Source organism: Girardinichthys multiradiatus, chromosome 9 (assembly GCF_021462225.1).
Source record: "Girardinichthys multiradiatus isolate DD_20200921_A chromosome 9, DD_fGirMul_XY1, whole genome shotgun sequence".
NCBI lineage: Eukaryota > Metazoa > Chordata > Actinopteri > Cyprinodontiformes > Goodeidae > Girardinichthys > Girardinichthys multiradiatus.
This window is the reverse complement of record NC_061802.1, coordinates 11,899,998-11,926,342: the sequence shown is the minus strand read 5'-3', so window position 1 is coordinate 11,926,342 and position 26,345 is coordinate 11,899,998. Positions and strand designations below refer to the sequence as shown.

General features: G+C 39.1%; 2 protein-coding genes across 3 annotated transcripts in view; both read right to left on the bottom strand.

Moving 5' to 3' along the window:
* The window catches only part of rabgap1l (RAB GTPase activating protein 1-like), a 155,683-nt gene that overhangs the window by 90,324 nt on the left and 39,014 nt on the right, over positions 1-26,345 (bottom strand). For both annotated transcript variants that reach the window (XM_047374007.1, XM_047374006.1), the window contains exon 13: positions 25,658-25,808. In XM_047374007.1, the coding sequence (XP_047229963.1) occupies positions 25,658-25,808 (151 nt within the window). The remainder of the gene's footprint in view (positions 1-25,657; positions 25,809-26,345) is intronic.
* Positions 2,036-5,373, bottom strand: gpr52 (G protein-coupled receptor 52). Its single transcript, XM_047374011.1, has one exon. It carries the CDS (start codon positions 3,744-3,746, stop codon positions 2,628-2,630), a length of 1,119 nt encoding a protein of 372 aa, XP_047229967.1. The 5' UTR covers positions 3,747-5,373; the 3' UTR covers positions 2,036-2,627.

Here is a 26,345-nt window from a genome sequence, read left to right as displayed (position 1 = left end):
CACTGATCCACAGCTCAAGTGGGATAATCTGTTGACAGTCTGGCCTCGACAAAAAAACAGGAAAGAAGAAAGTCATTGATAAAAAAAAAGCCACAAGAAGTCCTGTTTAAAGTTTGCAACTGGCCATGTAGAGGAAACCACAAACATGAGGAAGAATGCGATCTGCTTAGAAGAAACATAGGATGAACATTCTGGCCCACATGCAAAATACTGTGTGTGGCAGGAAATTTAGACCGCACATCACCGTAAACACACCATACCAACGGTGACACACTGTGGGGGTAGCATCATGCTGTGGGGAAGCCTTTCTTCAGCATGGACAGTGAGGCTCCTCAGTGTTTATTGATGGTTGGATGGATGAGCCTTAATACAGGAATATAACCAAGTTGAGGCAGGAAAAGATTTCAGAATGGGACCAATGTTCACCCACTAGAAGATCCGTGACCCTGACCCAGCAAGACCAGACCTAGACTCTATGGAGAATCTGTGGCCAGTCTTGAATATTGATGTTCAGATATGCTCTCCATCCAACCGGACTGAGTTTCACCTATTAAGCAAAGAAGAATAAGCAAAACTTGCAAAACTGTGCAAAGCTGCCAGAGACATACTGTAAAAGATGTGTAGCTCTAACTACAGCAAATTGTTGCTCAGGATGTCTGAATATAAATGCACGCAACACTTGAAACCATGTTTCATTTGTCCTCCATTTCACCACTTTGTGTTGGTTCATTCCATAAACTACACTGGAGTTTGTGATTGCAATATTACAAAATATGAAGAAAAAAAAACGTTTGAGAGGTATAAATATTTTTGCTAGACAAGATAGTCTGTTTTAATGTACCAACTGTGGCAAAACAGGTAAAGTCATAACGGTCAGTAAGTTAAGTGAAAGCGAAGAACTAAAGTATTTTAAAAGTTACCAGTATCAAAGTAAAGACCTTGCACATTTCAGTAAAAAACACCGCAAGTTCTCCACTATACACTGAAATATTAGTATTTGTTACTTGGCACAAATGACATAAAATTTGTTTTATCTCATTTTAATTTCCACCAATCTTACAGGTAAATGTGTGGGTATTTATTTTGAGGGTCTTATGTCACCTTTCCTATTTATCACACTGAAATAGTTTCGCTTAAAACAAAATTTAATTATTATAATCACTACATCAATAGCACTATTCAATGCACAGTTCAACAAACCATGCCCATGTTCTTACAGCCTTAAACATTTACACGACTGGGCATGTAACTTCAGATCAGATGGGTTTTATCCTCACAGCAGTCTCAATCATATCAGATTACACTAATCTGAACCCCCACACTGCTGCTCTGAACTAAAATCCACCACCTTCTTCGACACACATAACACCAACCTACAACACCAAAAAAGGTTACATCAGCCCAACAGTCCTTAGGTTTGGAAAAAAAAATTGCTTTTTTTCTATTTTCAGCTAATAAAGAAAAATGGAAATACACTACCGATCAAAAGTTTAAGATACACTTTCTCACTTAATGGGTCTCTTTATTTTCATGACTATTTAAGTTGTAGATTGTCACCAAAGGTAACAATGAACACACATGGAATTATATAGTAAATAAAAAGTGTGAAATAACTCTAAACATTCTCTCAAAGAGCTTCATGAGGTGGTCACCTGGAATGGTTTTCCAAAGAGTCTTGAAAGAACTTCCCAGAGGTTCATTGACAGACGGCCAAAGGTTAATATTTCAGTCATCACAGCAAAGGGCGGCTACTTTAAGGAATCAAAAATATAAAACATATTTTAAGCTATTTAACAATTTTTTGTTTTCTACATGATTCCATATGTAGTCACTGACAGTTCTGATGCCTTTAGTGAGAATCTACATACAATGTAAACAGTCATAAACAAAAAGAAAACCATAAAATGAGAAAGTGTTTCTAAAACTTTGTCCGGTAGTGTAAATCAGATGCATTTAAGATTAATACCCATGTTAAGGCGTCTTTTTCAACAGTCAGACCAGTGGTTGGTGAAGGAAAAAGATGTGGCAAACCAACTGACATCAATACTTTTAATTTCTCTTCAACATAAGAAAATACATTAGAGTAGAAAAATGTTATTTTCCTCAATAAATAAGTTAATACATAAAAACAGTCATGGTTGTGTACTGTAATATTTATCAGCAGCTGTTGTCATGGTCACTGATGGCATTTTTCCATATGTCTAATATTAACAGAGAGCCTTAAACTTGGGCACAACTAAATGGACATGACAAAGCAAATGATAAAAAATCACAAATACAATTAAAAGGTCACATATTGTGGATGTATAATCTTTCATTTTTGGAGGGGTTTTGTAGTTTTGTTTTTCCACTCTGCCTAGCAGAAAACATCTGGTATAATGTAAAGGCCTGAGTAAGCCTCTGTGGTGTGGTATAATAAAATCCATCACAGAAAGCCCATCTCATTAATATTCTCTGTCTAGACACTGTATCCGTCTCCTTGAAAACCCCACTCACTATTTTATTTTGACCAAGCCAACATAATTGGATTCACCTGAATGGCTAACAAAACAGAAGCCTATGTTCATCTCTACACCTGAAAATTAAATTTTTTAAATGGATTTTAACCCCATTAATAAAGCAGTCCCTCAGATGGAGCATGAGTTTGCTCTTTTTCTCGGTTTGGGCTCCCCAAACTCCCTTTCATCTGCACCACAGTGGCTGAAAGAGCACATAGTCTGCGACAGTCTGCGCATGCCCAAGCGAAACACGCTGTTCGACAGACTGTAGATGACACAGTTGCAAAAGCTGTTGCTAATGGCCAGCCAGGTGGTGATGAAGGACAGGGCAGGGATATCTAACACGTGGGAACTCTCTAGAAGAAAGTAGATTATGTAAGGAAGCCAAAGCATATAGAAAACACTTGTGATGCGGAACAGCACCATCGCATAGCGTCGATCTGGCCCATGTCCTCCGTGATGCCCACCGCCGTTCCCCTCTCCAGGCTCCATCTCCTGGCTGGGGAACCGTGCCCTCCGTTCACTGATCTCCCTGTTGTGTTGTTGACAAATGCGAAAGATATGGTAATAAGTAAAACAGACAACAAGTGCGGCGGGTGCATAAAGAAAGCACACCACAAAGCCTGTGAATATGGCCGAGGTGGGCCAAGACTGAGCACACCATTCAAATATATCCCCATGATATCCTGGTTTACCCCAGCCAAAGAAAGACGGCAAGAACACCAGGCTGGAGTAGACCCAAATCAGGGCGATACAGCCACGCAGCCGGCATGGTGTCACTAGTTGGTTGTACGATAGCGGTTTGGTTATGGCTAGGTAGCGATCCACACTGATGCAGGCCAAGCAGGCCATTGAGACGCTCTTCAGAACAGAGATGACATAGCTGAAAACCTGGCACGTGATTGGTTCCTGGACAGCTGCTGGGTAGTGTAGCAGAGACAAGGTGGGCACAAGACAACTGAGACCAACCAGCAAGTCAGCATAGGCCATAGTCTGGATGAAGTAGCTTGTGGTGTAGTGATGCAGCAGAGGGGCACAGTGAAACACAAAGATCACCGTCAGGTTCCCAACAATAATGAGGACCGTCAAAAGCACGATAACTGCAGTCTCCAAAATGCAAGCCTCCACGCCTTCCTTTAAGCCCCATCCCAAAGGACAGGAGTGGTTGGAGACCCTGCCAGGAAGGACCTCTCCATTGCTGCTGTTGGCAGTGAGCGTGGGATCTGTTGTCAGGTCAGAATGGTTCATTTTTTCTGTGTAGGTGGATCAGCTTTGTGACATGCCACCCATAAGGAGTTTGACTTGAAACTGGAGAACCCGTGTCCCTATGGTTTTTCACCGTCCCTCAGTTATAAAAGCTTATTATTCTCTCAAGCACACTCGTGCTTTTGATCAGCATACCCTCACATAGCTGGGCCTCAATCAAGTGAACACTGACTGGAGGAAAATCAGTACAGTCTCTGCGACAGCATGACAACTTGTTCATCACTTCTTCCAAATCGTGCATGGCTGTTGATGGCAGTTGGTGGACATCTTAGGAGTAGGAAAAATGATTCAACCTAAAGTAGAGTAGTATTAGTCCCGCTATCAGCATCGATCCCAGAGGCGAGTTTCCCTGCTGGTTTGGAGTCCCGGTCTGTAGCCTCATCGCATGATTTTAATGAGAGTTTCTACCAGGAGGCTGGGGATTTTAAGCTGTCACCACAGGAGCAGAGAGCACAGAAGATGTGAGGAAGGAAACCGCACAAGGTTACAGGACAAAACTGAGAACAGTGCTTCCTCCGGTCGATACTTTAAAAAACAAAGCTGATCAAGGATCATCAAGGAGCCTTAAAAAGAGTGTCTTAGATCATATCTTTCATGAATCAGCTCTTCAGTCCAAATCAGAGTTTCAATTTGTGGTGAGTGATAGAGCAGGCATCCCTTATTTTGGTGGTCCTCTGGTCAGCGTCTGGAGCCCATGTATGCCCAGCTATTGTCTGAATCAAAACACAGACAGGCTACAATAACAGTGGGATGTCCAGAGGAGATAATGTCACAGCTCTTTCAGCACATACGGCTGTGGGGGGAAAATCTGTTTATAAGGCATGTCTAGAATTTGGTCAAACAAAGTGTGTCAAAACGTCTCGGTCAAGCAGAAAAGGCTTAAATCCAAAAGTACAAGCTTGCCTCTCAGTGTTACTGGACTGCAAGATGCACATACAAAACAAAAAGCATAAACATCCAGGACTGGATAAATGAGTTAAATGTCAGAATCCCATGCAGGTGGGCGAAAGGACACTCTAGGACCAACAAGAGGCCAGCTGACGAACTCAGTGCTCCACTCACTCCTCGGCATTCCCTGTGGCCACACTTGCAGAGAGGGGTCTCAGAATCCTTTCAATTATCCCATAAACTTGTTACTGTCATAATACCTTCTCCTCAACTGCTTGATGCAACCATAGCTTTTCTAACTACTTCTCTTAAGAGTGCATTTAAGTTGAAAAATGTGCAGGATCCTATGCCTTTGTCTTTTAGTCCACGTATGGTATGCCTTTCACTCTGACCAAAACCCTGGAAGAACAACAAAAGGGGAAATCCACTCTAGCAGCAAACAACAAAACAAAGTCCCAGGTGGAGTCCCAGTTTTTAGCGTTGCCTTTTGCAAAAAGCCCCCTTTGCCTCAGTCAAACAAGGCAATCCATGTTTTTTTCTAAACAAATAAATCCTTGAATCCTGGATTAGGGAAAATGAGAAAGCAATGCATTTATCCAAAGGAACAAGCAAAATAAAAAGGATGACTGCACTGATGGAGATGAGTTAAAACTGCAGCGAGGGAGGAGAGGGGACGAGGAGTCCCTCAGCCCTGGTGCAGTGAGGAGAGATGCTGCGACTGGCTTACACTTCCCTCCCTCCCTACACAATCTCTCTTGCTTGCACACTCAAGTCTCTCTCTCTCTCTCTCTCTTTCCACACACACACACACACACACACACACACACACACACACACACACACACACACACACACACACACACACAAACAAACACACCCCTCCCTCTTCCTCCCTGATCACCCTGCCTTCTCCCCTCCTGGCTGCACCTGAGGCTCCCTGAAACATTATCCCATCTCTCAGACTGGCTTTATCCCCAGAGGTAAATTTAGACACATTTCCTATTTACATATCACTTATCTCTCTTACAGTCTACTTTCTATTAACTAAGCCCCACTTCCCTTTTTCCTCCCTTTTTTTCCACTCTGCTTCTTTTTCAATCCTTTTCCATTTCCGCCCAACAGGTTGCAATCTTCATTTACTTTTTCTAATTTACATAACATAAAATAAAAGGTACTGAGAATTACTGAAAAAATGCTGCAATTATTTCATCCAATGACCTACCTCAATTATCTTTATGATTTAATCCACCAGTCATCAAACCAAAAGCTCAGCCTGACTGTAGCTCCTTTAGGTTACTTCATTCACATTACATTTTATCAAAGCCACAGTTATGTCTGCCCCTTGGTTACAGTTGCCAGCCACTTGGGCCAGCTGGGAGCATCCTATGGCCAGCAGATGACAAAAAGGATCAACTTACACCAAACTGGCCAAGCACCAGGCTTGGAGAAAAAAAACATTACAAACTGGAAAGCATATATTAACTAGAAATATTTCCATTTTAATTATTAAAATATACAAGTATATAAAATGTATTAGAACAGAACGTTAGGGATGCAAAAGGCCAATAAAAAACCCAAAAAAATTTAATGCAGAAATATGGGCCTACTAAAAAAATAAATCCATGTACTGTATAGTACATGCATTTAATAGATGGTCGGGGCTCCTTTTGCATGAATTACTACATCAGGGCAGCGTGGCATGAAGGTGATTCGCCTGTTGCTCTATTGAGGTGTTGCATTAATAGTGGCCTTCAATCTTCTCTGCATTGCTGGCTCTGATGTCTCTTATCTTCCTTATAATAACTACTTATTGTTACTGTTGGAAGAGGGGAAAGGTGCGGAGTCTTTTCTGATCTCAAACAAAAAAGCATGAAGTGCTGTAGAGTTTCCTGTACTGACTGTGGACATTAATAAACACAGTGGACCAACACCAGCAGATGACATGGTGCCACAAAGCATAACTGATGAGGGTTGACTTCAAACAGGACCTGCTTCAGATGTCATATCTGGTTCAGGAATGGCTTAACACAAAGAAAGAGACAGTTGTAGCCAATTCTCCAGGATGCGTCTGTGTGTGGAGGCTATTAAAGCACTGACTCAGGCTGCAGTCCACGTCTTGTGAATCTCCCCCAAACTTGTAAATGGGCTTTGCTTCAAAATCGTCTAAAAGCTGTAGTTATCCCACTTGCTAGTGCAACACATATTTTCCTTCCACTCAACTTTCCATTCATCTTTAAATACAGCACTATGAACAGCTAGCTTCTTTAGCAATGACCATTTATTTCTTGCTACTCCTTTCGGTGTGGTGATGACAATCTGCTGAACTACTGTCAAGTCAGAAGTCTTCCATTTGATTATGTATTTAAAATCCGTTTTGTTGGTTTAATATAATATTCAAATTTTATAAGAAACTGAATTTTGGGTTTTCATTAGCTGTTAACCATGTTCAACATAGATAACCGAAATAAAGGCTTAAAATAAATCACTGCATCCTCTGCATCCGTTTCACTTTTTTAAATGAAATACTGTCAAAGTTTTTAATTATATTCAGTATCGGTGTTGTCACTGATTGATAACGAGTGAGAGGGAGGGAAGGGGTTTATTGCTGGAAACAACACAACAGTTTTAATGAAGAAAGAGGTAGTTTAAATGACCGATTATGAAAAAGACAACATAAAACAAAGACTTTATGTTTGACTTCAATAATAGCAAAGTTGTTTTCATTCATAACAGTAAACTAATTCCTGACAGAGATTTAAAACTAACTAAACATTTTTTATCTGGTCTTAAAACTGCCAAGGTTTTATTCATACGTGCATCTACTCTTTCTAGTGTGTACTGTGTGATTCAGCTTAAATAAAGACAGAAATTGGACTAAATCTTATCTAATGCGCAACATTAACATCTAACCCATCAGGTTAACAGCTTTCAGAGATATATTAACCAAATTTTAAAGACAATTCAGCACACTCATATATTGCATTTGACTGTTCATAAAATCAGAGTTCAATGGAGTATGTGACCCTATAATGGCCCAAAACATAACCAATCTAAACATATAGCTTCATAACTATACTCATTAATTTACAATGTATTTGGTCTACTGAAAAATCAAGATACTTTCTTTATAATTAGGAACTTGGTATTTCTAAGGCACTTGTCTATTTAGCCTCTACGAGAACTGACAAATACATAAAACTGAAGAATTAAGCAGGTCAGAGAATTAGGATAAATTCATCCTCTTAAACCTATACCTCATTTTGTAGCAATTTTTCGTTTAAAACACAAACAAGCTTGGCAAATTTAGTAATATAACAATTCATTTTTTATATTAGCTATGCAATGAAGCTTCCAAATATGGAAGCATTAAAATTAATTTAAGTGGTGCTTCAAAATGATGTGCTTGTGCTATCCCCAGTGCTACATGTGGAACAAAAAATAAATAAGTGAAAATGAATAGATGGATGAAATTCACCTAATTTGCTAAACCTTTTACTGGATACAATAATTTACTGATTTAGTTTAGTATACCTTTCCTGCCCATCAAGAAGAAATCAATCACAATTTAGCATAAATATACATCAGCATCATTGCGCTAAAAAATTAAAATATATTCTCTAACCCTAACTTTCTTCTTTATTAAACACGTAACTTAAGGCATTAATTCTGATTCTGCTTTTCTGATTCTAATTAAAATAGTATGTATTAGAAAACAGCACAACAGTGATGTTCCTTCAATAGAAGACAGTTAAAAGAATGACTTAATTCCTGTTTACATGCTTAGACGACCCACTTTATAGAAAAACAAACCGGAAAACAAAGAAAAGCAGTGATAAAGCGGGAAAAAACAAAAAATAAAACGGTGATGGTTTGAAAACCACAAAAATGTTAGGTAAACAGTTCTGCTGTTTTTATTAACAGAGCCAGTCAAAGGAGATCCCTCAGCACAGTGATCTTTACCTTTGGTGGTGGACACACTGATGAAAAACATGACCAGAAGGCTACAGTTAATAATTCATTCTGCTTCAAAACAAAGTCAGCAGGGCCTCTCGGAAACAAAGGTGGAGGCTGGTTCACCTTTTGCTGCTTCTCAGCATCCCACCCCCCTTCCACCTCAGGGCACCTGCTGATTTCAGTTTCAACTGCAATGTGTTTGTATGAGTGAGAAGTTTACACATAAATCATAGGGTGTTTGGCTCCAAAGCTAATTACTACAGCAAATAACAAGGCAGGATATTTGTCCTTTTGTTTAAGGGCTGTTGAACAGTCTATTGTAAATAATAATATTAAATTTAATCCTCGAAACGGGGTTCCACAAGGGACTGTTTTAGGCCACACTATTTTTAGCCTGTCTATCATGATCTTCCAGACATGTTTCCAAGTAATCCAGGTAATGACATTAAATCAATATGGGCAGGCAACCCCTAACAAAATGGTAAGGAAAACACTTATGTATGTATGGCTGTACGAATGTATGCATAGTGACTAAATAGATGAGCTTATAGTATAAAACTAGACTATTTGTAGCTCTCCTTTTGGAGAAATGTCAATGTCTCAATAAAAACATTATACCAATAAAAACCATGTGGACTAGATGCACTGTGGACAGGTTGCCTGTCTATTGCAGTAAAAAATCGACATGTATGCTTTGAAAAGATTTCCTTGTTTGCCTTTGTAAGCTATGAAAAACAGATGTTCTAATTTGAGGACTGAAACTCTAGAAAATATTACATCTTCATCTTCAGTTGCAGTCTTTGTGTTTTTTTTAACAACTCTTCATTAATTTATTATTAAAAACGTTGTTATCTTTTTGATTAAATTTCGCTGTTGGGCCTATTGGGTTCGGCAACTTTCAACCAATCAAACCAATCAAAAGCTCACTGATGCGTTGCATCATCTCAGGCGGCTCAGCGTTGTAAACTTTTTAAAGAGTGGCATACTAGTGAATACCAACAATCCTCTACGAACAGCAAAGCTCATGCTTCTATATATTCAAATCTAACGTAATAAAGTTCAAGGATTTTATCTGGAACACCTGGTTATTTCATTGCAGTATCTAAGCCAAATAAATAACAGAAAACTCAGCTGCAGTAAACCAAGTGTTTCAGCTGCTCAAGTACAACCGATCTGTAAAATGTGATTAATTTTATACAAATGTCATGAGACAAACTGTAAGGACAAGGGTTTGAGTAAATAATTAATGAACCGTCTACACTCAGAATAATCCAATTCTAAATTCCATCACTGTACAAAAATCTGTTTTGCAATTTATTAACATTTACAGCAAAGAAGAAGCTGTTGCACATCTCCATTACGAATGAACAAGCTGGATGTTCCCCAAGCTGTGAGAGTGGATTCTGTATAAGACTGAGACACCGAAATGTTGTGACCAGAGAAGATGCCGGAGGCTGGATCTTCCTAATCGGACCTGTCATAACCGTGTCAGAAGAGCTAAGAGGCTATGCTAATTTACCCACAGTGGATGAATTCATCACTGTACTGCAACACATTTACCATCCTAACAAATACCTTGTAATGCTGTTTTATTACACTTACCTTGTTATTGCATCTTAACTTATATATACTTATATATACAGTGCTATGAAAAGTATTTGTTTCCCTTATAGATTACTTCGTGTTTTTGCTTATTTTCCACAAATAAATGTTTAAGATACAAAATGCCACTTTAAAATCCACAAAATCCAACATTTCTGACCCTGTATAAAAAAAATACAACAACCCCCACCCCCTGCTTATTAATGTGTAAATTAAGTGTGATTAGCCAAATTTGTTTTTCAATTTTGCAAGAAACAAGAATCAAATCACTTAGATATAACCTGTCTGACAAAATGAAGTAGGCGAGAAACTCTCAAAAACACAACACATAATGTCCTGATTTAAAGAGAAAAAAAAGGCAAGAACAAGGTCACTGACATCCATCTATCTGGAAGAGATTGAAGCCATTTTTAATGATTTCAGAATACAGTGAACCGCAGTCAGAGCCATTACACACAAACAGAGCAAATATTCAAAGGTGAAAACCGTTGATGCCGAAAAAGAACACAAAGGCTCATCTCACATTTACCAAAAAACATCTTGAGGATTCCCAAATAGGACAATCAGTGGACAGACAAGACATAAGCAGAACTTTTTAAAAGTTGTGAGTCCTGTAATCTAGTGTAAAAATATCATCAAACCAACATGGTGGTGGTTGTGTGATGCACTGTGGCTGCTGTCCTTTTTAAGGCTCTGGATGAAATGCTGTGATTGATGAAAGCATATATTCTGATCTCAGGCATAAACTTCAGAAGGAGAATGTCTGGCTATCGGTTTACCACCTTCAGCCCAAGTGTACAATGATCAGATCACACCAAGAAACTCTGAATGGCTCAAAAGAAAAACACAAAATTAAAGTTTTGCAGTGGCCGAGTAAAAGTCTGCATTGAAATTCGATTGAGATGTTGTGGCAGGACCTTAAACAGGCCGTTTGTATTTAAAAACCATCCTGTGTCTGAATTCTGCTTGAATTCTGCAAAGACGATTGGGCCAAAATTTCTGCCACCATGGTTGATATAAACAGCTATTTGTAGGCAATTAGTTTTCAAATAGGTCCCGGTTGCTCAAAAAAGCCTTTTCCTTATAATAATGACATCATTATTTACAAAAATGTTATTTTTAATCTGGTAATAATAAAATAAGTCAGTGACAAAAAAAAAAACAATCTGTAATCGGAAATTTGTAAGACGACTTTTGGCACAGCAGCGTAGATCACAAATGATGCCTTAAAATATATGTAGTTGTTTAAGTTGCTAATTTTTGTTGGTTCCAAGGTTGTCACTTTTGTTTTATATTGATGCTTTTAGACTGTTTTTAATGTTTAATTTTATTGCATTATTTTTATTTAGGTAAATTAGGCACTGCGCCTTCAAAGAGCCTTTTAATTATTTTTTTCAGAAAGTCTACGTGAATGGGAGCATGGGGGGTGCTATGTGAAGAATTATTCAGACTGTAGAAGAGCAGTTGTGTTGTCTATAGACCCGTTTCGCAAAGAGGGGATAATGGAGATGGTGTTGCTGAGCTGTGGAGCTGCAGTGCAGCTGGTCCCTTCAGATACCAGCATGGTGATGAGCTATAGAATAGAGGAGGTTATGTATTCTTATATAAGAAGGTATGATAGACAAGACTTTAGACCTTTAACAAAATTTTTCCCCCAGTCATGAATTAAAAGAGGGCTTGGAGAGCTAACACTTGTGGAGGACACACCCAAGCTAGGTTAAAAATGTTTATGTATGTGCACGCTGCATGTTTGGGCAGAGTCAAGCTATAGATCCATCTAAACAGTGTCAATGTCAAAAAGCCAGCGCTGAAAACCTTCAGACACTGCTTATGCTGCATATTTCTTACCGCCATAAATGGGCATTAAGTTTTTCTGCAATCCACAAGGTCAGAAAGACGTATAAGCTGCATGTTTGTGAATATCTGCATGGAGATTTATTGTATTGCATCGATTTACAGAATGATGAAAAAGAACAGATTGATCTGATGACCAAGGTTAAAAATAATTTTACTGCAACAGGAAGGTGAAGGACTAAAGGGTTATAAGATTAGCTGTCTATTGTATTAAAGCATGTCTTACTCGGATTTAAATTTTCAAGGGATCTCCAAAATATAAGTATATGTTTAAGGTCAGAAAAGTATTAGGTTCCCCTTATATAAATTTATCTTTTTATGCTAATTTATCAAGCTTAAAAGCTTGGGAATAATTTCTGGTTATTTAGAAATTTAAATATTGGTTGTGTTTTGTTTAATTTATTGGATGGAATGATTATGCATTTTAGACAAAAAAACAAGGTGAATATCTATGCCAAGAGATAGTTATTTTGGCTACAGTAATAGATTGCTACCATTTTGGGAACTTTTATAGGTCTCCAAGTGTAAAAAAACTTGTTTAAGAAAAATAACAGGATCAGGAACAAGTCTGCTTCTGATTGGCTGATCAGTCCTCATGATATCTCCTCCCCCAAAGCAATAAATGTGTTTTTTGTTAGCATCGTTGTGTGTGTTAGATTAGAACATTTTGGTTAAAGGTCTCTGCAACTTGTTTTTCTCTATTAACACCATGATAAATCTTGCATTTTAACTTTAGCAACTTATCAAGATAAATTTATTTCTGGTATAAAAAGGATTCTGTATCAATCTGATGCAACAACTGAAACCCCCAAGCCAGTAAACTACATGGGGAACAACTGACAGCCTGCCTGTATCTGAGCGACGTATTAAATGATTCAAGTCGAGATTTCCCCATCAGCCAAGCTAAGATCCACTCGGCTCCAAGAGAAGAAAAATTCCTTGATTTTGTTACATTGTGGGGGTTTCTGTGCTGAAACATGCTCAGGCTGGTTTAGAATCTTGAACATCTCTTCCTTTTGCCCCCATCAGATTAAAGTAAAGATCAGAATCAAAATTGTGATGTTAACACCCATCAGTGAGCAATTAAGATCTTTAATCAGTTTAGATAATATTTTTTTTAACTTGCGCTACCTTGTTTAAATTTCCCTTTTTGGTGCGCAAATTAATTAGTTGTTTACCTATGTTTGACAACCTTTTATTTGTTTTTGTGTGTTTCATTTGCGTAATTAATCAGTAGAGAGGAGATATTAGCGAGGAGATTATTACTGAATTCTTGATTCCAATGAATATTAGTTTGATTCCTTTAAAATATCTTTAGTTGACATGTTATATTATAAATAAGATAAAATCCTGAGATATCAAGATATGTCTTTATTCTTCTTTGAATGTGTAACAGAGACCACTCATAGGAAAGATCAAGGATTTTGATCAGAATTGCCGGATGAAATTAAACATAAGGCAATGAATTTTTTCTTTACATAGTAAAATTATTTGATTTGTTGTTGCAAAATGTTTGTTGTTTGCTAGCTGGATAACAATGCAACTTATTGATCATGTCATTTTAAATGAAAACAAGAACAGAGAAAGTACAGGGGTTGGACAATGAAACTGAAACACCTGTCATTTTAGTGTGGGAGGTTTCATGTCTAAATTGGACCAGCCTGGTAGTCAGTCTTCATTAATTGCACATTGCACCAGTAAGAGCAGAGTGTGAAGGTTCAATTAACAGGGTAAGAGCACAGTTTTGCTCAAAATATTGAAATGCACACAACATTATGGGTGACATACCAGAGTTCAAAAGAGGATAAATTGTTGGTGCACGTCTTGCTGGCGCAAGACCAAGACAGCAAGTCTTTGTGATGTATCAAGAGCCACGGTATCCAGGGTAATGTCAGCATACCACCAAGAAGGACGAACCACATCCAACAGGATTAACTGTGGACGCAAGAGGAAGTTGTCTGAAAGGGATGTTCAGGTGCTAACCCGGATTGTATCCAAAAAACATAAATCCACGGCTGCCCAAATCACGGCAGAATTAAATGTGCACCTCAACTCTCCTGTTTCCACCAGAACTGTCCATCGGGAGCTCCACAGGGTCAATATACACGACCGGGCTGCTCTAGCCAAACCTTTGGTCACTCATGCCAATGCCAAACGTCGGCTTCAGTGGTGCAAGGAGTGCAAATCTTAGGCTGTGGACAATGTGAAACATGTATTGTTCTCTGATGAGTCCACCTTTACTGTTTTCCCCACATCCGGGAGAGTTACGGTGTGGAGAAGCCCCAAAGAAGCGTACCACCCAGACTGTTGCATGCCCAGAGTGAAGCATGGGGGTGGATCAGTGATGGTTTGGGCTGCCATATCATGGCATTCCCTTGGCCCAATACTTGTGCTAGATGGGCGCGTCACTGCCAAGGACTACCGAACCATTCTTGAGGACCATGTGCATCCAAAGGTTCAAACATTGCATCCTGAAGGCGGTGCCGTGTATCAGGATGACAATGCACCAATACACACAGCAAGACTGGTGAAAGATTGGTTTGATGAACATGAAAGTGAAGTTGAACATCTCCCATGGCCTCCACAGTCACCAGATCTAAATATTATTGAGCCACTTTGGGGTGTTTTGGTGGAGCAAGTCAGGAAACGTTTTCCTCCACCAGTATCACGTAGTGACCTGGCCACTATCCTGCAAGAAGAATGGCTTAAAATCCCTCTGACCACTGTGCAGGACTTGTATATGTCATTCCCAAGACGAATTGACGCTGTATTGGCCGCAAAAGGAGGCCCTACACCATACTAATAAATTATTGTGGTCTAAAACCAGGTGTTTCAGTTTCATTGTCCAACCCCTGTAGTTGAAATATTATGGCACCTGTTAGACTGCTCAACAGAATGAGCACAATGGCCAAAATGCATCTACAACCTGAATTTTTACTGATTTTGTTTAAATAACTGCTGAAGTGGTTTATCAGAAATGATCAAGATATTGAATGAATGCCCAAGCATGTTTGTTATAGTTATTAGTATACGTCAAAACAATTCCAGACAACATGCTTTTAATATTTGGGTTTATCTGGGATTAGGTAAGCTGATGTAATGCTGTCAGAAAACATCCACTTTCAAACCTCGCACTCAAACTGCATGGTGATGTCTGCAGCGGTTTCCAGAATACATGGGATTCGTGAGCAGCTCGCCACCTACACAGTTTCCAATTATCCAAATATCAAGTACTTAATCAACTGAAGGAGAAAGTTGACACAAAGGCGAAAGCAGAGACAGAATTGTCATGGTGACAACTTCAAGACAAGAGAAGCCCAGAGAAGCCTGCAGTTACCATGGCAGCTCATCTTATGTACATTGTACTCCATGTGTCTGTGTGTGGGTTATCTGGCGGGGGTGTATCATTATTACAGCTGGGGCTACACGGCTGTTGTCACGTTTGAGTGAATGACAAAGATGGTGAATTACCTAAATGTAAACATTATACAGAACTTTAGGCACCTTATGCCACCAGATACTTCATTAAAATGAAGACCAGGTCAATGCAATAAAACATTACTTTTTATCCATATCACATGGCCTACATCAGTAAAATGACTGTGAAGCACTTAAAACCTGGTAGCTTTATTTACATTCCTGATAGTGGCCATGTCTTTCTCAGAGCTCCAGTTTGGTGACATTTTGTAGAGAGTTGCTCACCTTTTCTGATAATATTCAAATTTATTAGGAGGCACCTGTGTTGACGGTCCCTGTTGGATTAATCACTTGCAAGATTGTGAACTTTATATGTGTGATTCTAATCACTAAAGATTTGTTCAAAAGCTCATATTCTGCTTGTTGGTGCCCCTATTTTTCCCAGCTAAGGCAAATGCCTGAGTGATTGAAACTGAAGTTAAAAGGAAAAAAATCAATTTCTTTGACGAAACACTCTCCTTGAAAGACCTTCAGTCTTATACCGCCTGCAGTGGTGGAACTGCTGGCAGTGGTGGAACTGCTGTTCCAGGCTTCTGGTTACAGCCATCAAACGTGAGGAGGAGGGTTCCTGACCCTCACTTAACAGACGGCCTGTGCTTTAAGCAAGATTGGTTTTTGGAAAATCGGGGCTAGAAATAGCTGGTTGAGCTTTTTTTAAGCTGGGTGTTCAAGCGCGGCAGCACACCTTGAGCTTGTTCAGCTCCTGTGATACGTAAAGGTTGTTCAAATGTCAACAGCAACCCCTCAAACTCTTTCCCCAAACACAGAGCTGGACAAGCAGAGAAAGATCTCAGCTGCCCTGAGGCTATGTTCTGTGTGACATGGCGACTATTTGCTGCTGAAAGTAGGACAATTAGAGCAGTCTAATACTAGACATGACAGCTATGATGTATGATGTCAAACAAGGCAGCAGTGATGCACATATTGTTAAAACCTCTTAAATTAGAATTGAATTCCTTGATGAGTCAAACTGTCTCTTCCAAGCACAATGTTTGATATATAACACTGATTTATAGCCAAGAGTTCGCCCAAGAAGTTCAACAATCCCATTCGTTTGAAATTGGTCAGCATTAAAGTAATCACTAAGCACAGACAATAGACATTAACCAGCTCCACATAGCTCACACGTTTGCCATTTGTCTCTATTCCCCTTCTCTCACTCTCCATCTACCTTCACTTCCATTCATTTGGTGCGGCTAATAATAGCCCAGGCTACTGCCTATCAATACCGTCACTACTCTTGCAAGACAGAAGATGTGGGTGTGGGGGAAAGAGAGGAATGAGAAAGAATGCGCTCCACAACAGAGGCTCGATCTTATGTAACGAGAGTGAGGGAGGGAAAGAAAAGCAGCTGGGGAGAGGGAGGTTAGGCAAAGGCACAATGAATCAGGGCTCCTACAGGATGCACAGAGAGAATAACTGGCAGCCACAATGAAAGGATGGCACTGAAAGAAAAATGTGAAAAAAATAAGAAGAGATTGAGAGAGAACAAGGCAAAAAAAATAAAGAAAGTTGCCCAAGAGCAACATATAAAAAGGTGAGAGAAACAGAAAGAGGGGACAAAGAAATGTAAACAGCAGAGAAAAACACTTTCTCAGAAGAGAAACATAATAGCAAACTCCTCTGATGTTTACTTTTCCCTTCTTCTCTCTTCAATCACAACAGCCTCATATTTCTGGGTCTGCACTCCTCTCTCATCCCCCTCTCTCTGCCTATTGATTAAAGAAGATAGCTTCACCCAGCTCTGTGTGGAAAAGTATCTGATTGTCTATAAAGGCAAGGAGGCTCGCCAGCTAGTCAGACAGTATATTTCAGCCATAATGTCCTGGATCTGCACCAATTTTTTATTTTTACACAGCTGATCATCTAGACATTAATCATAAAATTCTGTCTTTATTTTCTTTAAATATGTTATTATCTGAAATGCCCATTCCAAACAGCCTGAGAACAATACAAACAATGGAGAGTTTCAAACTGTTTACCAACAGGAAGTCTATGGGCTGTATACTAACTCTCATTCTTGTGTATTATTTAGCACAATGAGATTTGTTTCAAATGCTGCTTTATAAATGCCATTATTAATACTTTTATAATTATCATTATAACAAATACTGAGGCAAATATTCAACTTCCTCCTGACCTGTTTGCAGTGTTCCTTGGTCCTCATGTTGCTGGTTGTTCATTAATGTTCTCTAACAAACCTTTGACACCTCCATAGAACAGATGGATCTATACTGAAGTTAAAACACACCCAGGTGAACTCTGTTTAATAATAAGATGATTTCTGGAGATTTCATTTAGGGGTATCAGAGTAAAACAAGCTAAAGACAAATTAATGCCACATCTTTCACATTTATAGCTGGAAAATATTTCAAGAACCATGCAGGATTATCTGCTCACTTCACATTGCGTGAGTCTATCCCATAAAACCCCAATAAAAAACACTGCAGGCTGTGGTTCAGCATGTGAAAAGGTTCTAGGAGTATAAATACTTTTGTACATTTTCAGGTATCTCTACCTGGCAAAGTTACATAAAACTGTGGTCTCATACTGTGTTAATTGTAATTAACATCTGTGGCTGTGTGTGACTAATACTCCTACGTCTGAAAGTCTCTTACTTAGTCATTTGTTAAATGAGCAGCACTAAACTCCCAGAGTTATTGCTACCAACCAACTATCAGTGTGAAAGTAAGATTCTTCTCTCCTCTCTGGGAGCTGGTTTCATGTTTTTATATGACCGTCCTGTCTATGGTTATATAAATAGGGAGTTATTCCAAAATAAAAACATAACAGCAATACTAGGGATGAACCAATCAAGATTTTCTGGCCCATGATATAAACCCTGAGTCATTTTAACAGTACTAGCCTCTTCCCCACAGTTGTCAAAAACAATGTCATGTGTATGCCTGAAACCTTAGAATAGGGTGTCCAAAGTGTGGACCGGGGGCCATTTGCGGCTTTTGGAAAGATTTTATGTGGCCTTCGACTGGAATTCAAGAAAGGTAGATATTGTGGCCTACAGCAAAAAGAGCTGATGCATTTGAACACTTTTTATAATTTTTAGGATGAGGTTTTCAATGACAATCTTCTTAAATGAGGAGGTACAACACAAAGTATTTCTTTTTATTACTTTACTTACAATACTTTCAGTTTAATATCATAATAAGTTTAGCCAAAATAATCCAGTGACCTTTTACCCAAAAACAGACTTGGGCACAAAGATTCATTAAACTTGGCTAAATATAGCACGGGTTTTCTCCAAAACTACTCAATTTGTTGCTGGGAACAGACTAAAAACATTTTCTAGACCAAGAAAGTAGAAAACAATCGACCTGAAAGTTAAAGTGTACATCTATGATGCAGCTATATTAACTTGTTATTTTCTACTTTCTTTAATTTATTGGTGAGTAGGTAAAGCTATTTTAATTGAAAATAAAAAACTAAACTAAAAATGATGGCCCTGTGTACATTCAATTTGGCGATTTTGGCCAGAATTGCGAAAGGTTTGCACACCACTGCCTTAGATCAATTTGATTTCTTGTTGTTTCTTGAGTCTTTTATTCCAACAAGGTACGAAACATGCCTGGCTGGACTAGCATTCAAATCAAATGAAGCTTAATTGTGGTACTGAAGTTCTATCACTACAACCAAAAATACCCAAATTGCAAAAGCATGCATCGACAACTGAAGGTCTCCTTTTTTATTTTAAAATAGTTACACAGTGCAGAAAATATTGGCATGTTTTATCCCAACCTTTTACAGCAGCTGTATTAAAGCATATCTGACCCAAAACCACGGAGATAACGCAAACAACAGGGATCAATAATCAGTGGTAATTTTATTGTCCCAATGGGAAAATCAATTAATTAATTTGCAGCACCTCCAGTAAAATACACTGGCTGTCGGTCATTCATAACGCCTTGAAAGAAACCCTGGTCTAATGCTTAAGATTGGTTTGGGACATCCCCAAAAATATGGATAATTCCTGAACCAGAATGTTTTTTATGCTGGCTGGTCTAAATAATATATTTAGACATTAATCTCTTTTTGGCCTTGTAAGGTTAAGCAGTAGATCCATTAAAACACAAAGTTTATAGTCCTGTGGCTGTTAACTGAGTGTCTAATGAGTAAACATTTACAAAATTTTGTACAAAATATTTAATATTGTATTGCGGATGGGTGATGCGGACTTCATTTTGTAGCATCTATTGTGACAGAAATAAAAGTCATGCTAAAAATTGATCTTTTTGGCAAAAAAACATCTATTACTGAATAAAGTCAGACTCTCACAACAAATATGCCCATTAATTATCAATCAGGTTACTTTAGTACACCAGTCACAATAAATTGTGTAATAACTGGATTTAGTCATAATTTTAATTATACTGATAGTTTTCAACAACCAGGGAAACATTAGAAAAAAAAGTTCATGCACAATTTTCTTTGTGCTTAATTTTTAATCCCAACAGTGACAAACAGCAAAATAATTTACCATCTCTATTTTGTGTTTCAAGCAGATGCTTTTAGACATTAACTGCACAAGGACTCACACTTGTTTTTCCACCATTTTAAACTTCATCTTCATCTTCTCCCGATCCAGATCAATAAGTACTGGTGCCCCCCAGGGGTGTGTTCTATCCCCTCTCCTCTTCTCTCTGTACAAAAATGACTGCACCTCATCGGACTCGTCCGTGAAACTCCTTAAGTTTGCAGACGACACCACTGTCATTGGACTGATCCAGGACGGTGACGAGTCTGCATACAGACAGCAGGTGGATCGGCTGGTACACTGGTGCGGTCAGAACTACCTTGAACTGAACCCACTCAAGACTGTGGAAATGGTGGTGGACCTTCGGAGAACACCACCCCCATACACCCCCCTTACCATCCTCAACAACACTGTATCGGCCGTGGACCACTTCAGGTTCTTAGGAACCACCATCTCTGAGGACCTGAGATGGTCTTCACACATAGACACTGTTCAAAAGAAGGCCCAGCAGAGACTGTACTTCCTGAGGCAACTCAAGAAGTTCAACCTTCCACAGGAGATGCTGGTCATCTTCTACACTGCCATCATTCAGTCTGTCCTGTCTTCATCCATCTCAGTGTGGTTTGGCTCATCCACAAAACAGGACAGGTCCAGACTGCAACAAATAATCAGGACTGCAGAGAGAATAATCAGAGCTGACCTTCTCTCCATCCAGGACTTATACAGGTCTAGGGTCAATAAAAGAGCTGCCAAAATCTCTGCAGACCCCACACACCCTGCACATAAACTGTTTAGAGTTTTACCTTCAGGCCGCCGCTACAGAGCACTGTTTACTAAAACCAGCCGCCACAGAGACAGTTTCTTCCCCCAGGCTGTTTCTCTGTTGAACATTCAATAGAGTACAAAACAACAGCATACAGATGTTGCAAATGCACCTTTTCTATTAGATATGTGTATATTGTACATTGTAAATTGTAAATATGTATATTCTGTAATGCAAAAACAGAACAAAAGAGCAAAGTGTACCGGAGTCAAATTCCTTGTTTGTATGTACGAACTTGGCAATAAAGCTGATTCTGATTCAACAGCTCTGCAAAAGCAAAAACAGGCAATCTTATGAACTAGGTCCAAATCAAACAGAGAGCAGAATATAGGGCTGAAAGCAACGTAAAGGCAGTTCCCTTGCTTCTAGCACACTTTCCATTACAACGGAAGGTCAAAAAGTAATTTTCTTTGCACGAATCGTGAGCCTTTCTCTGCCAAATAATAAGAATATCATGTGAAACTACATGTACTTGTCTAAAACCTGCAGGACCCTATTTACACTTTAAAATGAGAATTTAAGAAAAAAAAATGAAGCCATTTCTGTTGGATTTAAGAAAGCAAAACTAGCTTGGGGAGAAATATTAAGGACTTAAGGCTTAATGTAGAACATGTCAGAAACCAGCCACATGCTACAACTGTTTTTCAGTCCTTCCCTTATTTGCACATTTTAAACCACTCTGTGGTTAATAATTATAAAAGAGACCTTATCTAAGAGGATCTTGCTCACAATAAACTAACCCACAAACTGAGGCAAAACTGGTTTAAGAGTATGTGAAAAAAGCCAAAACAGAACAGAATAGAATAGAACAGAATAGTCTTTATTGTCATTGGGGGGGGGAGTGTACAACGCAACTGAGGGAAAACTACACTAAATACTAAACATCTAACAATTCGTTTAAATTCTTGGAGGCTTACTGGGGGGCAAAAGGCCACTTGGAGCTGTAACAGCAGTACATGCAGGTAAATGTCATGGCTAAATCGAAGTGATCTCTGACTTGCTACACAGTTCAGAAGAACAGCTCTATCAGATGACAGAATCACTGATGTTACAAAGGCTAGTGAACACAAATACAAAACACTACAAACAGTACACTACACTTGTACACTGCGCTCATGCGAAATTCTAATTCCTTGTTTGTCAACACAGACTTGGCCAATAAAACTGGTTTTGGTAATATAAAAACAGAGAGAAAGAACTCAGCCTTTGGGTCAATTTTGACTACCGAGATGTGACATCCAATGTTTATTATAAGCGACAAATCAAGAAAAATCCTTTATAGTACCTTGCAAAAATTTGTATTCCCCTTGAACCTTTTCACTTCAAAACTTCAGTGCATTTTATTATGTGTTATATGATGAACCAAACCAAAGTACTGCTTAATTGTGAAGTGGAAGTAAAATGTACTGAATTCAACCTGCTTATTGTTTTATGTCACTCTGCTTTTTGTAATATTAAGCTGGAACTCAGATGTTTGGTGATTAGCTGAGATATTAAAACCAATTTAAACAGTAAAGAATAACACTTATGTGATATCCTAGTTTTGTCTATTTGCGTTTTCCACTACTTCACAAATTTGCTGACAGCTTAATCCATTATTTTTAATGGGTTAAAAGAAAGTCTAGGGGCTTTGTGACATCATACACAGCTAACTGACAGCTTACACCAACAGCTAGGGGAGGGGTAGGGCTACACTCTATTTGACAGAAAAAAAATACCCAGCACTATTCTGGACATTTTACTAATTAAAATCTGAACAGCAGGAGTAGTTTTGAAGGTAATTTCTTCTGGTTTTGAAACAGAATCTGCACTACCATATATGGAGGTATAATGTGTTGTGAGGAATAGCAAGAGTGTGACTGCCTATTGTTTGAAACAGAAAACAGCTTGTTTTGTCAACAAAAAAGAAAATTTCTAACAGGAATGTGCAGAATGGATGGGTAGGTGGTTAAAAGGCAACACAGAAAGGTTCTTAGTTGAAAACCTTAAACGGGACCTATTAAGCAAAAAAAACCATTTAGCCATTTTTTGGCTATAAATGAATGATTGTTTTTTCTAGAAAACGCACACATTCAAAAGCTGTGTAATTGTTACGTCACAATTACACTGGCACCTAGTGACGTTCCCTGAGTCCCGCCCTTGACTAGCTACTGAAGTGGAGCTCCCCCCACTTGATTTTCAGAAAAGCATCATGTCTCGCCGGATGGTTTTACCTTACAATCGCTTTAAAATTGCTACCCTTAAAGGCAGATGTTCTGTTGTTGGCTGCAAAGATCCCCTTGTGTCCATGCACATTCTTTGCAGAGCCATGCTCAGCCCGCTGTGCGCCACTAAAAACGACTCGCCGACAGTCCTACATATTTTTATAAATTTATTTGTACTCTGTTCAGCCAGGGATTGGCCTCTTCTCACAAACGTACAGTACAGACCAAATGTTTGGACACACTTTCTCATTCAAAGAGTTTTCTTTATTTTCATGACTATGAATATTGTAGCTTCCCACTGAAGGCATCAAAACTATGAATTAACACATGTGGAATTATATACTGAAGAAAAAAGTGTGAAACAACTGAAAATATGTCTTATATTCCAGGTTCTTCAAAGTAGCCACCTTTTGCTTTGATTACTGCTCCGCACACTCTTGGCTTTCTGTTGATGAGCTTCAAGAGGTAGTCACCTGAAATGGTTTTCTCTTCACAGGTGTGCCCTGTCAGGTTTAATAAGTGGGATTTCAAGCCTTATAAATGGGGTTGGGAACATCAGTTGTGTTGTGCAGGAGGTGGATACAATACACAGCTGATAGTCACTGAATAGACTGTTAGAATTTGTATTATGGCAAGAACAAAGCAGCTAAGTAAAGAAAAACGAGTGGCCATCATTACTTTAAGAAATGAAGGTCAGTCAGTCCGAACAATTGGGAAAACTTTGAAAGTGTCCCCAAGTGCAGTTGCAAAAACCATCAAGCGCTACAAAGAAACTAGCTCACATGAGGACCGCCCCAGGAAAGGAAGACCAAGAGTCACCTCTGCTGCGGACGATAAGTTCATCCGAGTCACCAGCCTCAGAAATCGCAGGTTAACAGCAGCGCAGATTAGAGAACAGGTCAATGCCACACAGAGTTCTAGCAGCAGACACATCTCTAGAACAACTGTTAAGATGAGACTGTGTGGATCAGGCCTTCATGGTAAAATAGCTGCTAGGAAACCACTGCTGAGGACAGGCAACAAGCAGAAGAGACTTGTTTGGGCTAAAGAACACAAGGAATGGACATTAGACCAGTGAAAATCTGTGCTTTGGTCTGATGAGCCCAAGTTTGAGATCTTTGGTTCCAACCATGTCTTTGTGCAGCAAGAAGAGGTGAACGGATTGACTCTACATGCCTGGTTTCCACCGTGAAGCATGGAGGAGGAGGTGTGATGGTGTGGGGGTGCTTTGCTGGTGACACTATTGGGGATTTATTCAAAATTGAAGGCATACTGAACCAGCATGGCTACCACAGCATCTTGCAGCAGCATGCTATTCCATCCGGTTTGCGTTTAGTTGGACCATCATTTATTTTTCAACAGGACAATGACCCCAAACACACCTCCAGGCTGTGTAAGGACTATTTGACCAAGAAGGAGAGTGATGGGGTGCTGCGCCAGATGACCTGGCCTCCACAGTCACCGTACCTGAACCCAATCAAGATGGTTTGGTGTGAGCTGGACCGCAGAGTGAAGGCAAAAGGGCCAACAACTGCTAAGCTTCTCTGGGAACTCCTTCAAGACTGTTAGAAAACCATTTCAGGTGACTACCTCTTGAAGCTCATCAACAGAATGCCAAGAGTGTGTGAAGCAGTAATCAAAGCAAAAAGTGGCTACTTTGAAGAACCTAGAATATAAGACATATTTTCAGTTGTTTCACACTTTTTTGTTCAGTATATAATTCCACATGTGTTAATTCATAGTTTTGATGCCTTCAGTGTGAAGCTACGATATTGATAGTCATGAAAATTAGGAAAACTCCTTGAATGAGAAGGTGTGTCCAAACTTTTGGTCTGTACTGTAGGTATTTTTTGAAAGCGTTTTTTTCTGATGATGTGATAAGGTGTAACGCAGTGTGATGTTCATCTCTAAGCAACCGTGACAGCATCACACGTGGAGCTGAGGAAGTCCTGCTTAGATTTTGCCACTACAATTGTGCTGGCTTTAGTATCTCATGCGTTTTATTTTTTTTATTTGTTTGATTTAATCTTAACGGGTGTGACCGAAATGTGTATCGGATATTTTGTATGTTACGGGAATGTGGCAAATAAATAATAATATTTTGATTTATGAACATGACATTCTGAAGTTACCGTTCAGAAACAGCTTGCATCCACTTCTGCTTCTGGATCTGACTCAGGGTCAAAGATGTATGGCTGTACTGTTGCTCATCTGTTTCATGTGTACGAAGTGCTGGCAGTGCCCCCAACATTGAGTGGGGGGGGGGTGCAACAGGATACAGTTAATCTGCTTAAAGTGACAGAGCCCTAAAACAGCTCATTCTGAAAGGATCTCAAAATAGGGGAAACTGAGAAGGTGAAATCTCATTATCTGAGAATGATTTTGTGTGAAAAATGTAATTAACATGTTTGTATAGCCCATAGATCTATCCCAAATGTTTAAAAGGAAATATAACAGGTCACCTTTAAAGTAAGAAATTATACAGCCAGTGATCAGCCTACATAGAAATAATGTCTGGATGGGCTTCTTAAAAGATTTTCCATTACAAATCCAAATTTCTAAAAGGTAGCCGTCTCACCAGGTCTATGTCTCTGTGCATTACCTTGGTGATGAGGATGCGGTAGTGTTCAAGCAGGTCATGGTTGTCGTGGCAACCGGCCAGCAGCTGCCAGACTTCAGCTCTGAGTGGCTCGGGAATGCCACTACGAACCAATGAGGACAAACCCTTTGGACGAGTGGACAGGTTCCCGTGCCTGTTTAACAAAAACACACATACTGGAACTTATTATCTTGAAGTACACATGCACAGCTCTTTAAAAACAGGCTTTTAAAGTTCATTTTTTCAAAATACAAACACTGTACAGAATATACGGTTTCAGCTGCACACTACAAAATGTGCTCCAGGTGTTTAATTGCCCGAAACGTCTTTTCTGAGGTGATTTAATTAGTAATTTCAGCACCAATTTGTTGTATTTTTTAGGTTTGGTTGTAATATGGTAATACCCACCAGATAGAACACTACAGTTAATTTCATTTTACTGTCAACATTACCATCAAATGGTATATTGGTGGTACTGCTTTGTTTCCACGTGATGAAAAACATTTAGGCATTTTCTTTTAAGACACACTTTCATTCCTTTAATGTGAGCAAAATACAAAATTAGAACGGGAACAAATACATGTTTCCAGCTTGTGGTTATATATGTAGCCACACTGCTTGCAGATAAATCAAAGGTCTTGGAACGAGCTGTTTAGGTTACATCAAATTAATTTAGTGATATGCAGAACTG